This window comes from Phaeodactylum tricornutum, chromosome 21 (assembly GCF_000150955.2).
Source record: "Phaeodactylum tricornutum CCAP 1055/1 chromosome 21, whole genome shotgun sequence".
Taxonomy (NCBI): Eukaryota; Bacillariophyta; class Bacillariophyceae; order Surirellales; family Neidiaceae; genus Phaeodactylum; species Phaeodactylum tricornutum.
Window position 1 is genome coordinate 75604 of NC_011689.1, and position 12309 is coordinate 87912.

Below are 12309 nucleotides of genomic sequence, written 5' to 3' on the forward strand. Positions count from 1 at the left end.
ATCTGTGCCCATTCCAGTTCCGGCAAGGCCGCGTATATTTTATACACGTAAAAGGAAATGTCGCGTGCACGTTCGACCCGAACAAGGGTGACGATGAATGTGCTGAGGTGTCACGTCGGTCAGATTGCTTGTTTATGGTTGACAACGTCGCAATAACTTCAAGGCGGAAACGAGGGAGGTACGATCGACGCCATGGTCGCCCTTGTAGTCGCGTGCTTTGTGAAAACGGACCAGGAGCAGAACCGTATCCGACACGGGGCCAGGCCGCACAGTAGTGTATTCATTATTGGGCCCCTCTCTACTAAATAGCTAGGGCCTAGCACCGGGCAACCTATAGATAGATTGTATTATTTAATAGAAAAAATGGCACTCGCGCGTTTGAATTTCCTCGTTAGGTGGGGAAACATGGCGGTATCCTTTCCGAAGAAACCCGCGTTTTCGTTTTGGGTCCCGTCTTCCTGGGATTCTTCGACATACGTCACTAGCCCGGAATGCGTCACGGGTGGAGGTCACCGGAACGGATTGGCGATTCGCAAGATGTTGATTGGCGGAAGTGTAGAAGTTGAAGAACGATTCTACGCAATTCTACGTGTCAGCCCGCAATTCAAGTTGCCACGTCACAAGTAGGGTGTGTGTAGAAACGTACGTATTCAAAGAGTCGAGCGTTCGACTACGAATCACTGGACTGGGCCCCCCTGTTGACGTCAACGCGAGGCAAAGGATCTCCGGTCGAACGTCACACAAAATAGATTTCTCACAATTCGAGTGCTATTGACTGTGTTCGCAGACAAGGTTTGCGAGTTTTCCGTAAAAGACCAACGACCAACGTTTCCACTCTTCCTTTTCTACCATGTCGTTCATGAAAAAGACAGGCAAGGCCTTGGCCGACGTGATTCCCGGCTTGGGCAAGTTCACGTTCGATTCGGATCTCGGCACGGTGTTTATCACGTCCGGAACCGGAGTGATTGGTTACCGTGTGGCGCTCAGTCTCCTCGAAGCGGGGCACAAGTCTGTGCGTGTCGGTATCTGGTACGGTGATCGTCAGATTGGCGGTGACGACAAGTCCTTTGCGCAAAAGTGCGCCGAAACTCTCGAAGCCAAGGGCGCCGAAGTCGTCGACTTTGACTGGGGCAACGAAGCAAGCTTTGAAAACGCGCTCAGCGGCGCCAAGACGGTCTTCTGCACCATCCCGCACATGGATCACTGGTCCGACGTCTTCCCTACCTTTCTCAAAAAGTCCAAGGAAAAGAAGGTCGAGCATTTCATCAAGGTCTCCTTCTTGCGCAAGGGCGCCGCGGCCGAACGCTACCGTTCCAACGTGCAGTTTGCCGAGTTCCACGGCACCTGTGACGACATTCTCGAACACGCCAAGTCCGACTCGCGCATTTCCTACACCATCCTCTGCGCGTCGCATCTCATGAGTACCCCCCTTATTCATCAAGGAAAGATGCTCCGCGAAGATCACAAGTTCATTACGGCGTCCTACGGGATGGGAGTCAACTACGTGAGTCCCAACGATATTGCCGACGCTGCCGTGGTGGTCCTCATGGACCGCAAAACACACCGCAACAAGGTCTACAATCTCTCCGGACCTGGTCCCATTACTGATCGTCAAGTCAGTCGCCTCTTGACCGAATTTTACGGCACAAACATTCAGCACATTGAAATGGGCTACCACGACTACAAGAAGGATGTCAAGGCCCGTGGCTTGCCCGATTGGCTCGTACGGGACTCGGCGGAATTTGAAAAAATGAAGGCCTCCGGAGTCGACGAGCTCTCGAGCTCGTACTCGCCCGATCTCGAAAAGATTATCGGCAAGAAACCGGAAACCTTCAAGGACTATTTGCAGAACAAGTCCTGCATGCGACCTGGTGCCACGTTTCCGTAACTATTTGACGGAATGGACGAAACTTACACGGACGGGTAGTGTTGGGCTGTCGTGGTTGGAGGTGGTGGACTGGGAAGGATGGAAAGAGTAGTCTGGATAGCAAAAGTGTCGGTATTGTACCAGAAAAACACAACTTTGATCATGCGTTGTGGGACGAGGAAAGTGTCCAACGAGCTTCGACGATGATTGAATTGTCGTTGCATGTGGCCACGGCTGTATTGTTGGTGCTGTTGGGCTGGGCGTTGGGTTTACTACACTCGTGATGTGTGAAACGGACTGGGCGGCTGGTGGCGGTACAAGCGTTTAGTCTAGAGTATACGTAAAATATAAGCAGTAAATCGAAAAAAGACTAAAGAGTACAGGATGGAAAAGTCGCTGTGGAACTTTGGAGCATATGCGATAGGACGGACGTTCTTTTCCGTGCCCCATTGTCCTCCTTCGATATGGGGGAAAAGAACGTGTAGTGGCACTTACAAATAGGATGACTAGTAGAGAGGCTCCTCTCTTTGATTTTTCAGCGACCGCCTGCCTTGAATTTGCAATTTGTTTTGATCCCCTCTCTAATAGACTGCTACCCTCTAGAAGAATACAATCAACCTACTCACCGTCAACCGTCACCACTGCTACCATAGCGTATGGTATTTCTATTGCATATATATACTTAGCTAAAAAAGTAGCATCTACGCTTTAGAGACTAGATCACTGATAATTCCAAGTGCCGCTAATTTCAATCGTTCGAAAATGAAACGCGATCCGATTGGAAATAAATGGGAAAGAAATAGAAATCTATTCCGAGTCAACGGACGAATCAACGTAAGATTGATGAATTGGTAGGCTGCTTTTTACGTGGCGTGCATCAATCGGTCTAAGTAGCTCGGTATCGGACCAACTGTCATATCCCTAATCGTTTGCCGATCGGTGCCGAGTCGTGCTTCCGGCTGACGTACACTCACATTTTGCATCGTTCTGCCAACCGAGAGAGATCTACGCCGTTTCCTGATTTTTTTCGGACCTTAACGGCTCCGATTCTCGAAACGCGCAATAGTCAGCACGCTTCCGACCAACCGACTATACCTAGTATATTTCGTACTTTCTGTCACCGCCTTTCGCCTCCTTTACTACTACCTATTTCACTGGACCGACACGGAACAAGTTATCGCGCACCGGCAATTATCCTCTCAACCGACTGATCTGTCTCCCTCCGGATCCGTTTGGGCTACGATTTCCACTCGCTTTCTCACAATTTGAGTCTTACGTCTCGATCTACAATTTTCACTGCCGGAAAGCTCCCATTGATCAAAGATCAACTAAACAACTGCCATCCATAGCATCCATAGCATTTGAACGCCAGTTGCATCAATCTTGTTTGTCGTCTTTGCATCTGACACGACCAGCACTCTATATCCATACAGCCCAACACACAATGTCACCCCGTTCCTTATCCAACGCTCTCGATGGTCCACAACATCACGCCGTTACCTACGATACCGAGTGGGGACACAGTACGAATGTTGGTGGCAGTAAAAATCGTAACTATGATGCGTCGGAAGACCATTTTTCCACCACAAGTACGCCGGGATTTTGCCGAGATACGTTTTGCACACGTTCGTGTGGTTGCTTGTTTCGATGGATGATCCTCGCCATTATGGCGATTGGTATTTCCGCTGCTTTGCTAGTCATTTACACCGGGGGCGGGGACCCCTTGGACTTTTTCGTCCAAGAAGACCCGCCGGGGCGTCTCGAGGCCCATCAATGGGATAACCGCGCCACCCCGGGACGGCTCGATCTATTCCTCATGAACAGCTGTGAAGATCGCTGGACTCCGGCTTTTGATCGGTACGTGCGGGAATGGAACGAAGACGGCACGCCGGATGTGCTATCCCTGACCTCGCAGAAGTTTCCGCATGATCCCGACTGTGCCGAATATAATGACCGTATGAACGTGTGTAACGGAAACTATGGACCCACCGATTGGCGTGGAATCAACGTTGTCTTTTTGCAGAACGATTTCATAATCTTGTCCGTCGCGAAACTTAACGACTATCACCTTGACCGGGAAAGTGAAGCTCAAAAACTCTATACCATGTGTCACGAGATTGGTACGTATTGAGGAACAATAAGGGCTGGCGAATGACTTCACTCCGTTTCGTTCCGAATTTATGCAACCGGCAAACTCATACTGTCGACTCGATTGCTTATACAGGTCACGGGTTTGGGTTGCCGCATACGGACGAGAATTATTTCAACCGAGATCGAGGTGACTGCATGGACTACACCACCAGGCCGCAGAATAATCTGGCTCCGGGACAATTCAATTTCCAGGTTTTGAACGAATTATACGGTATTCCCGTCAGCCAAACTAGTCTTTCGGAAGCATCCACATCGACACTTGTTGACAGCGTCAATAGCAGTGGTGAAACAACCGATGTAGAAGACAGCAGCACCGGTACTGCAGGAGAAACCAACAATAACAACAACGAAGATCACGGAGAGGAGGAGGAAGAAGGAGAAGAAGAAGATGATCGCCGGCGTCTCCGACGGCTTTCAGAAACAATCCCCGCTGAAATTTACAGCACGTACAAAATGGCGTTGCAGGCAATAGAAACAGAAAGCATTCCCAATGTATTATCGATCCCCGGCGCGGAAGTGATCCGCGTGGGTCCGAAAGGAGAATCATTCACTTTGGATTTGGGCAGTGGATACTCGGTGGAAATCCATAAATTGCTCGCCTATCCAGAAGCATGACGAGAAGAGGTACTCCCGATTGGAGCCTGCCAGACCCCTTACTGTGTTGTTTGCCCAACTACATCTTTTGGGTAAAAAATTAGATTGTATCTTGTACTCCTAGAATTAAAATTTTGGAAACGCATACGTTGCGAAGCTCAGGTATATATCGTCGTCAAGAACGACCACAACAGTGAAAATAGCAACAAGGAGTTAATCCGGTATTGTCATACCAAGTAGTCTTTTGTTGAGCTTCCATAACAAAATCACATCACGATTTGGCGGCCGAGCGAAATTAGCTTTTTCGCTTCTTCATGAAGGGCTTGTCGTCCAAGTTGCGAATTGCTATTTCGTCCCAGACACCGTCCCGTAGCATACGGACAGCCGCATCCAATTTGGCCGAAGGTAGTCTCGAAATGGACAAGACCGATCCAAACCTCTCTCCTTTTCGGAACAAGACAAAGGCCGGCACGGCGTCTACTTGTAATGCACGACCCAGCGCCTTGCCCACTTGGCCAGAAGCATCCGCCTTGGCGTAAAAAATGGCCTGCTCACCGTCCTTTTTCGATTCGCTGATATCGTGCTGGCGTGCCAACCGACGGTACTGCGGTGACAAATAGCGACAAGTTCGACAAAAGGGTGCCGATAGGAATAGTATGCAATCGGCTTTCGTCTCAATGATTCCTTTTTGCAATCCAGAGACACCAACAACGGATCGAATATAAGGACTTGCGTCGGCCGCGGCTGCTTCGGCCGCAGCCTTCTCTTGTTGAAGTTGCAAAGCATCTTTACCCATGCTTCGTAACGGCGGTGCAGCAACCATCATTCCATCCAGAGTCTCCTCGTCCTCGTCGTCCATATCGCCCGCCCCACCACTGACATCCTCTACCGTGGGGAAGCCGTATCGGGTTGTTGTAGCTCCATTGCTATCGCGTGGCCATGTGGTGGCTTCAAAGAATTCTCCCATACTCCAACCTTGAACTGCCACGCTGTCTGGAGTTTTTGTAATAGGCAACTTGGGCCATTGCCAGGACTTGGAAGAGGCATCCTGGACGTGCAGAGTAAGTAATTGTGCCACAGTGGTCCCTAGTTGTGCAGGTGGTGCAAACCAAGCAGCACGCTGCGGTGCTGCCTGCAATTTTTGCGCGTGCGTTTTGGCCTTGCCAGGCCCCCAAAGCACTCCTTCTTGCCCGATGAGGGCCTGCGAGGTGGATTCGATGGATACGTATACGTCACATCCGTGTTGTTGCGATAGTAGACGCAAAACAGAGCTCTGAATCCCTCTTTCGTGTTCATTCCCAACCGTATCTAGGAGCGCGTCAAACCTTCCTACGACATTGGCAAACCCCAACTCCAGTTCACCGACTGCCGGTGTCAGTACTTTGATGTCGCTTTTCTTGCTGTCGGGAATTTTCGCTTTAATAGCTGTATTTGTCGTGACTAGGGTGACGTGTACCCCGAGTCTGTCCAAGGCGTTGGCCGCCCACATAGCTCGTTCGTTTCCGCCTACCACAACGACCTTTCCCATATCCGACGTTTGTGTGAAGGATACATCGTCAGCTCCACCGATGCCTTTCAGTACGAAGGGACGAGGCAAGACCGCATGGATGGCCACCGATCGAAAGTAGGTAGCAACAGCTTGATCGTCCGACACTTCGTCGGGTATCCGAGCTACTGAGTCCGCGTACAGCACAACAGCGCCATCAGTGAGGTTGTCCTTCGTAGTAGGTCCTACTTGCGGCATACGTTGCATCCCAATTACACGTTGTTCGTTTTGCGATCTTTGCGCCGATGCGCTCGCCATATTGACGATGCCGGTTACAATTCGCATACAACCAAAGGGTGTGGACGGTATGGAAGTTGGCGGTGTGAACGATTTGGTCCCGTTGACTCCTTTTTTTTGTTTCTGAGCGTCGGTTTCGCGGGCTTGTTTCTCTTGCCGTTCGAGTAGCATTTTGACACTCCACCATTCGGCGCCATCTAGAACGGCCCACTGACGACTGTGAACCATCGCAAGTTTTACGTATTCCTGCGAAGCCCACGGTGGTGTATCCACGGTACCGCTGTGCACGTTAGTGGCATTGATAATGGGACTCGTCGCGTTCACTTCGTAGACGTTCGTGGCATTGACAATGGGTTTCGTCGCGTTCACTTCGGAGACGTTAGTTGCATTGATAATGGGACTCGTCGCGTTCATGTCGTCCCGTCGGTCGGATTCGGCGGGTCGATTGCGTTTCGTACTGGCGGAACGCGCCGATAGCGGCGTTTGTTGCTGGGATGCATTGTCCGGAAAGCGATGCGGACGACGAGAGCTTTCACCCGTCGACACTATTCTTGTTCCAGTAGCCGTTCCGCTGGAACGGATCGGCGCCGGATGCAGGATCCAAGCCACGGCGGAGCCTGCCGCACGGAATCCCAGCGACGCCACCACCAGGCAGAGCCCAAGCACCGGTCGAGGTAGGTACCGCCGATGCCGACGACACTTAGAACACTCTCCCATGAAGGCTTCTTATAATTAATGTCGAGAGCGCTGTATAGGTATATTAGGCTGTGCGTCGTCTTGGTGTCGTTCTACAGAGAGCAGAAGCCGTTGAAGATCGTTGACTGTGAATGGTTGACTTCAAAGGCCTTGTGGCGATGTGCCTACTGATGCGTGTATCCTTCTGTCCTTCTATCCAATGGTAGCCAGTGATTTGGTGGTTCGTATGCTGTGACGAATAGCGCTACGTGCGGTACAGCGTCTCGTTTAGATGACCCTACTTATAGTAGCAAATCCAACGATCCAGCTTAATTTCTTTCCGAAGGTCGGAGCCGTTGTAATCTCGTCCCCACAACGTCCCGAGTACTCTTTCTGGACTGCTCCCGACTCCCTCCACGTCTCTAGATATCACACGACAGTAGAGTATACCAAGAGACGAAGGAGCCACCGTGCAGTGACGCGACAGGCGTAGAACGGGGGGCCGAGGTTGAGTATTTGAGGATAGCAACCCCAAAGTGAGCTGCCGAATCTGCCAGCTTGATACCCGAAGGCTTTGTGCGTCCGGTATGGGGTGGGGCCTTTCTGACACCAAAAACCCGGATCCGGGATACCTACCCCACTAACTTTAGCGTTGTCAATGAAGAAATGGCCAAAGTCACTAGACAGAATATAGATACATTTACAGTTAGTCCTAGTGTAAACAATTTTGAAATGATAGAGAGTAGGCGCTGGAGATCGAACACGAGATGGAGGTGACAGAAGACAACCGGTAGAAAAAGAAGCCCTAACCCTTGCTGGTGGATTCCAATTTGGAGAAAAAGCCTAACTGTAACAACAATCTTTCCATGGATGATGTTGTTGATTTGAACTGTCGGAATATAAGTGTCAACTTCCCTGGCGACTAGTGCAGCGAATCTGCATACAAGAAAGTATCTAACTGTAAAATACAAGAAATTACGTTTGTTTACGTCTCACTATATATGAAGGAAGGTAGGTAGGTAGAACGGAAGGTTGGTAGTTGGCTCCTTGCAACCATCACTACCAAACCTCCCGCTTCATTTCGATCCTTTTTCTCCTCCCTCAATACGCCAAAACGTTAAGGCGCATACCCGGCTATTTTCCTTCCTTTCTTGCAAATAAGGCACGGAATGGTTCCATGAAATTTCTAGTTGCGAACGAAATCGGCCGCAAAGATAAAGACGAACATGTAGACGAACCACATGTAGGGGTTGAGTGGAGACAACAGCCGTCCAATACTCGTGGACGCTTCCTTTTCTTCCTCGGTAATGACTTTCTTGTTGGGCGGACGAATAGCAGCCAAGCCCGTTGAGGAAGTCAACGCTGGGTGCGGGTCGCCAGTCGGAAGCGTTCGGCCCGTAGTGACTCCGGGATGGACAATTCGCGCCGGTAAGGGTGTCCCACTCTGAAACGCATCCACTCCACCCAGTAATACAAAGATGATCAGCGTAATTCGAAGCATGGTAAATTCTTAACGGGTGATTGAGAAGATAGGTTTGTCTGCAAACGACAATTGGTCAGAGACGACAGAAAGAGCGGTAACGTCGTTGTGAGAAAACAATTAATTGTAAGATACGGTCGAAAATTATCGAGCCAAGAAAATCGTTTCGGATTGTCCGCTCCGGGTTGTTTAGTCGATGACGAATGTCCGGGTTGGTTGGAGGTTGCATTCGAGCGAGTCTACGCGCCCAAGTTGAAGTGTTGAAAGCAATCATCCGTGACATGCGCGAGCGACACGACAGCCTCGAAATTCGTCGCCATCGTTGAATAGTGACGAGAAACGACTTTCCCGGCGTTGTCGTCCGACTGAATTGGCTTTCTCCTCAAGCCAAGGAGACCCCCAGACAAACCAAGCGCTCCCTCGAAACATCCGGAAACCTTCGTTTTCGAATATTTTTACTGTTTCTCCGTAGACAACGTCACAATGGCCATGAATAACATGCTCCTCGCGCAGCTCATGAAGGATATGCAGGTGCGTGCGTAGTATTATGTGGTGTATTCAGCTTTTGCGTTCAGACTACTGTGCAGCGCTTGTCAGATTTTCATGCCTTCGTTCATCAATTCTCCGTTAGTCGGGCACCCCGCTGACTCTTCCGAGACTGTTATCGCGTGTCGACGCGTTCTGCTGTCAGGAATCTATGTTTACCGTAATTGTGGCCTTCTTGCTCACTCGTACCCTTTCTCCGACACGCTCAGGATCCAGAAATGATGCGCGAGGCCCAACAAATGATGCAGGATCCGGCTTTTCAAGCACAAATGAAAAAAATGATGGGATCCAACGGATTTCAAAAGGCCATGACGAAAACGAAGAAAGAAATGCAGGATCCGGAAAAGGTCAAGGATATGGAGAAAAAGGCGAAACAAGCGATTGAAGAAGGCAACGAAGAACTGGAAAAGTTGGAGAAGATCCGTAAAGAGCAAGCGGAAAAGGCTGCATTAGAGAGCAAGGATAAAGGTCCCGAGGAAAAGGCAGACGGCGATGACAGAACAGACGATAAACCTGCAGCAACGGAAGAAGACGAAGTCCCGGATATTCCCAGTTTAAATCTGAACTAGTTTTTATAAAACGCGGAGTGCCCTTCGTGCGTTACTCGACACTGAAATATGGAACAGGCCATCGCTTGTCTGACGAGGTTCCGCCAAGGATTGCCTCCGTTTCAGTGGTTATATCCATTGGTCACGGAATCGTTGATCTCTTCCATACACTATCCTGGCTCTATATGTATGTCTACCAAAGAGAGAGCCGTGGGCACATTACCAACAATCTATAGATTGTCCATACGCACAATTGGAGGTACAACGCTCACTCGTCAGCATCGACACGTATGGTTGCTGGATGCTTGCACGCAGACGATCATACAAATCGTTTCAATGCTGGCAGTTCTGCAATCTTGTCCTCGCCTTTATTTGCCTATGAATACTCGGGTACAACAAGCCTGAATCACATGTTGGTGATTGCACGGAGATATTTATGGTGCTTGCACTTGCTTTTTGCTTCAGACTAGCCACAGGGCCATCGTTTCACGCCATGATATGGATTGATAACTCGGCCATGTACTGCACCAATTGGCATTTGGTAAGCACCCGTTACCTTAGACCATGTCACCAGCTACTAGGATCCCGTGATACCTACGGCGTAGGGAAAGCTGATGGTAGCTTCTACGAGTAATCACTTCTTCTGACAAAAATATTGTTGACTGTGAGCGCTACGAAACGAATTGATACTGATGTCATTCGAGACGACGTAAAAGCTCGCTCACGATTTGTATGTTGCGAAAATTTCGGCTTTCCAAGCGAATTATCAATGTTATAAGTTTCCATAACGAAATGCTTACATTAGTCGGATGTCTTGAAGAAAGAGTATACGACCCCGGTGGCTCCCATGATGACTAGAGGCACTCCAACAGATCCAACAAACAGGTTTTCAATAAAATTCGCTTGTTGGATATCCATACCAGCCCTTTTCAGATGAAAAATGGAGCTGAAACTGCACTGGAGAGCCCGTGTTTGCAGAACTGCACGAGCAGCGGAGTGTGGCATAGGGGGCATTTCTCTTGTAGTAGGAGTGAAAAAACTTGCGTTTACTGAAGGTGCCTTTTCCTTATCCTGAGACGTTGAATGTAAGGTCTCCCACTATGTTTCTGTTGTACGTTGAGCGCAAAGTGTAACGTATTCCACTTTGATAGAGAATGAGGATTGTCCGACTACCAGTTTGGGTGTCAAGTTCGTCCATTCACTGCTAGTAGAGTCGTCCATCGTGGCTCACTGTCAGCAATCAGAAAAAAAACATTCTTTCCCCAAAACCGCTTATGTCTGTGCGGCCGCTAGAATGTGATTCGAAAATTCAACGTGTAAAAAATAATTAAATTTAAATTTAAGCATGTATGCCTTTCATTTCGGTAAGCGTCGGTCCAATCGGTATTTGTTTGGCACAACAACCATCGCCATCACAGGAAAGCGCCTTGGCGAAGAACTCCCACTTATACCAAGCCTGCCACGATGGATGCTAACGTAGGTCAAAGAGACTCCCATGTACAGCATCTTGAGCAGCTGTGCAAGGAAGCGAGATCGCTGTGGTTGAAATCGGCTAAAGTTACTGATCTCATTGAAGTGGAAAAGCTCTATCGCAGTGTATGGGAATCAACGCACAATGAGATGAGGAACAGTTCCAATGTATCGGCTAGCGCTCACGATGTTGTCCACCAGCAAGCAGGCGAAAAGCTTGCCATGATTTTGCTGCAATCGAGACGTCCCGACGAAGCCAATAGTATCCTGAAAGTTCTGAACTTTACCTGTCGACTTTCTTCGTCGGTTCTGAACTACCCCACCGGCAGAAGTATCGCATTCGTGCAACAACCGAGGTCTTCTTTATCGAATACCGCGCCATGTCGTATTTGGGATCAATTTTTGTCTAAGGATGAACTGAATTGTCTACTAACTGCGTTCTATGACCCAAACGCGCATTACTGGACGTCTCACCAGTACGCCGTCGAACCGCCTAGCCCTTATTTTAGCTATCTGATACCACTTGATCCAGAGACTGGTCGTAATGAGTATGGTACTATTGGAAGTATTATTAGACGCATTCAAAGGCAAATTGCCGAATGGAAGCCTCTCGTACAACAGTGTACGTACTGTGAAATGTGGGCGCACAACCGGCCTCACGCTACCGGCCATCAACTGCATTTTGACAGTGACAATGAAGGCGACGGGGACGTCATTCGAAATCCTCTCGTCAGCACGATCCTATATTTGACTCCGGGAAACGACTCCGTAGGAGGACCTTCCTTGATCACCAACCAGCGACGGAGCAGTCAACACTTGGCGGATCAAGGGTGGTACACTCCGGCAGTTTATAATCGTTTGGTGGCCTTCGACGGAAAAGTCCTTCACGGCGTGATACCTGGTAAGGGTGTGGCTCCGGTCAATCAGGAATGCATGCCATGTTCATCGAATCGGCGTGTGACGCTTATGTTGGCTTTTTGGAAGCGCATTACGGTACGTGACGATCCCGCACCTGGTGCTGGCAGACCCTTTCCGAAAGCCGACAGCGGCAAAGAATGGGCTGATATATTGACAAGCATAATTCAACCTATGAAGACACTTTCTCCAGAACCTTTGCCAATAGAGGCCGTTGTTATTCATCCAATTTACGAAACATTGGATGGGAAGCCATGGACTCGTCGAATGGGCTTGCCCG

General features: G+C 49.4%; 5 protein-coding genes across 5 annotated transcripts; 3 read left to right on the top strand and 2 right to left on the bottom strand.

The window, feature by feature from the left end:
- The first annotated feature begins 750 nt into the window (after nt 1-750).
- PHATRDRAFT_49151 (predicted protein) lies at nt 751-2235 on the top strand. The gene has a single exon (XM_002183770.1). It carries the CDS (start codon nt 851-853, stop codon nt 1886-1888), a length of 1038 nt encoding a protein of 345 aa, XP_002183806.1. The 5' UTR covers nt 751-850; the 3' UTR covers nt 1889-2235.
- Nucleotides 2236-4269: 2034 nt separating this feature from the next.
- On the bottom strand, nt 4270-7590 carry PHATRDRAFT_49153 (predicted protein). Its single transcript, XM_002183887.1, has one exon. It carries the CDS (start codon nt 7110-7112, stop codon nt 4908-4910), a length of 2205 nt encoding a protein of 734 aa, XP_002183923.1. The 5' UTR covers nt 7113-7590; the 3' UTR covers nt 4270-4907.
- A 666-nt stretch (nt 7591-8256) lies between these two features.
- On the bottom strand, nt 8257-8571 carry PHATRDRAFT_39807 (predicted protein; the record flags this gene model as incomplete). Its single annotated transcript, XM_002183888.1, has 1 exon — nt 8257-8571. One exon carries the CDS (start codon nt 8569-8571, stop codon nt 8257-8259), a length of 315 nt encoding a protein of 104 aa, XP_002183924.1.
- A 391-nt stretch (nt 8572-8962) lies between these two features.
- On the top strand, nt 8963-9681 carry PHATRDRAFT_49154 (predicted protein). The gene is made up of 2 exons (XM_002183771.1): nt 8963-9081; nt 9306-9681. The coding sequence occupies exons 1-2, from the start codon at nt 9034-9036 to the stop codon at nt 9663-9665; spliced, it is 408 nt and encodes a 135-aa protein (XP_002183807.1). The 5' UTR covers nt 8963-9033; the 3' UTR covers nt 9666-9681.
- Nucleotides 9682-11029: 1348 nt separating this feature from the next.
- Nucleotides 11030-12178, top strand: PHATRDRAFT_49155 (predicted protein; the record flags this gene model as incomplete). Its single annotated transcript, XM_002183772.1, has 2 exons — nt 11030-12107; nt 12140-12178. The coding sequence occupies exons 1-2, from the start codon at nt 11109-11111 to the stop codon at nt 12176-12178; spliced, it is 1038 nt and encodes a 345-aa protein (XP_002183808.1). The 5' UTR covers nt 11030-11108.
- Nucleotides 12179-12309: the final 131 nt, after the last annotated feature.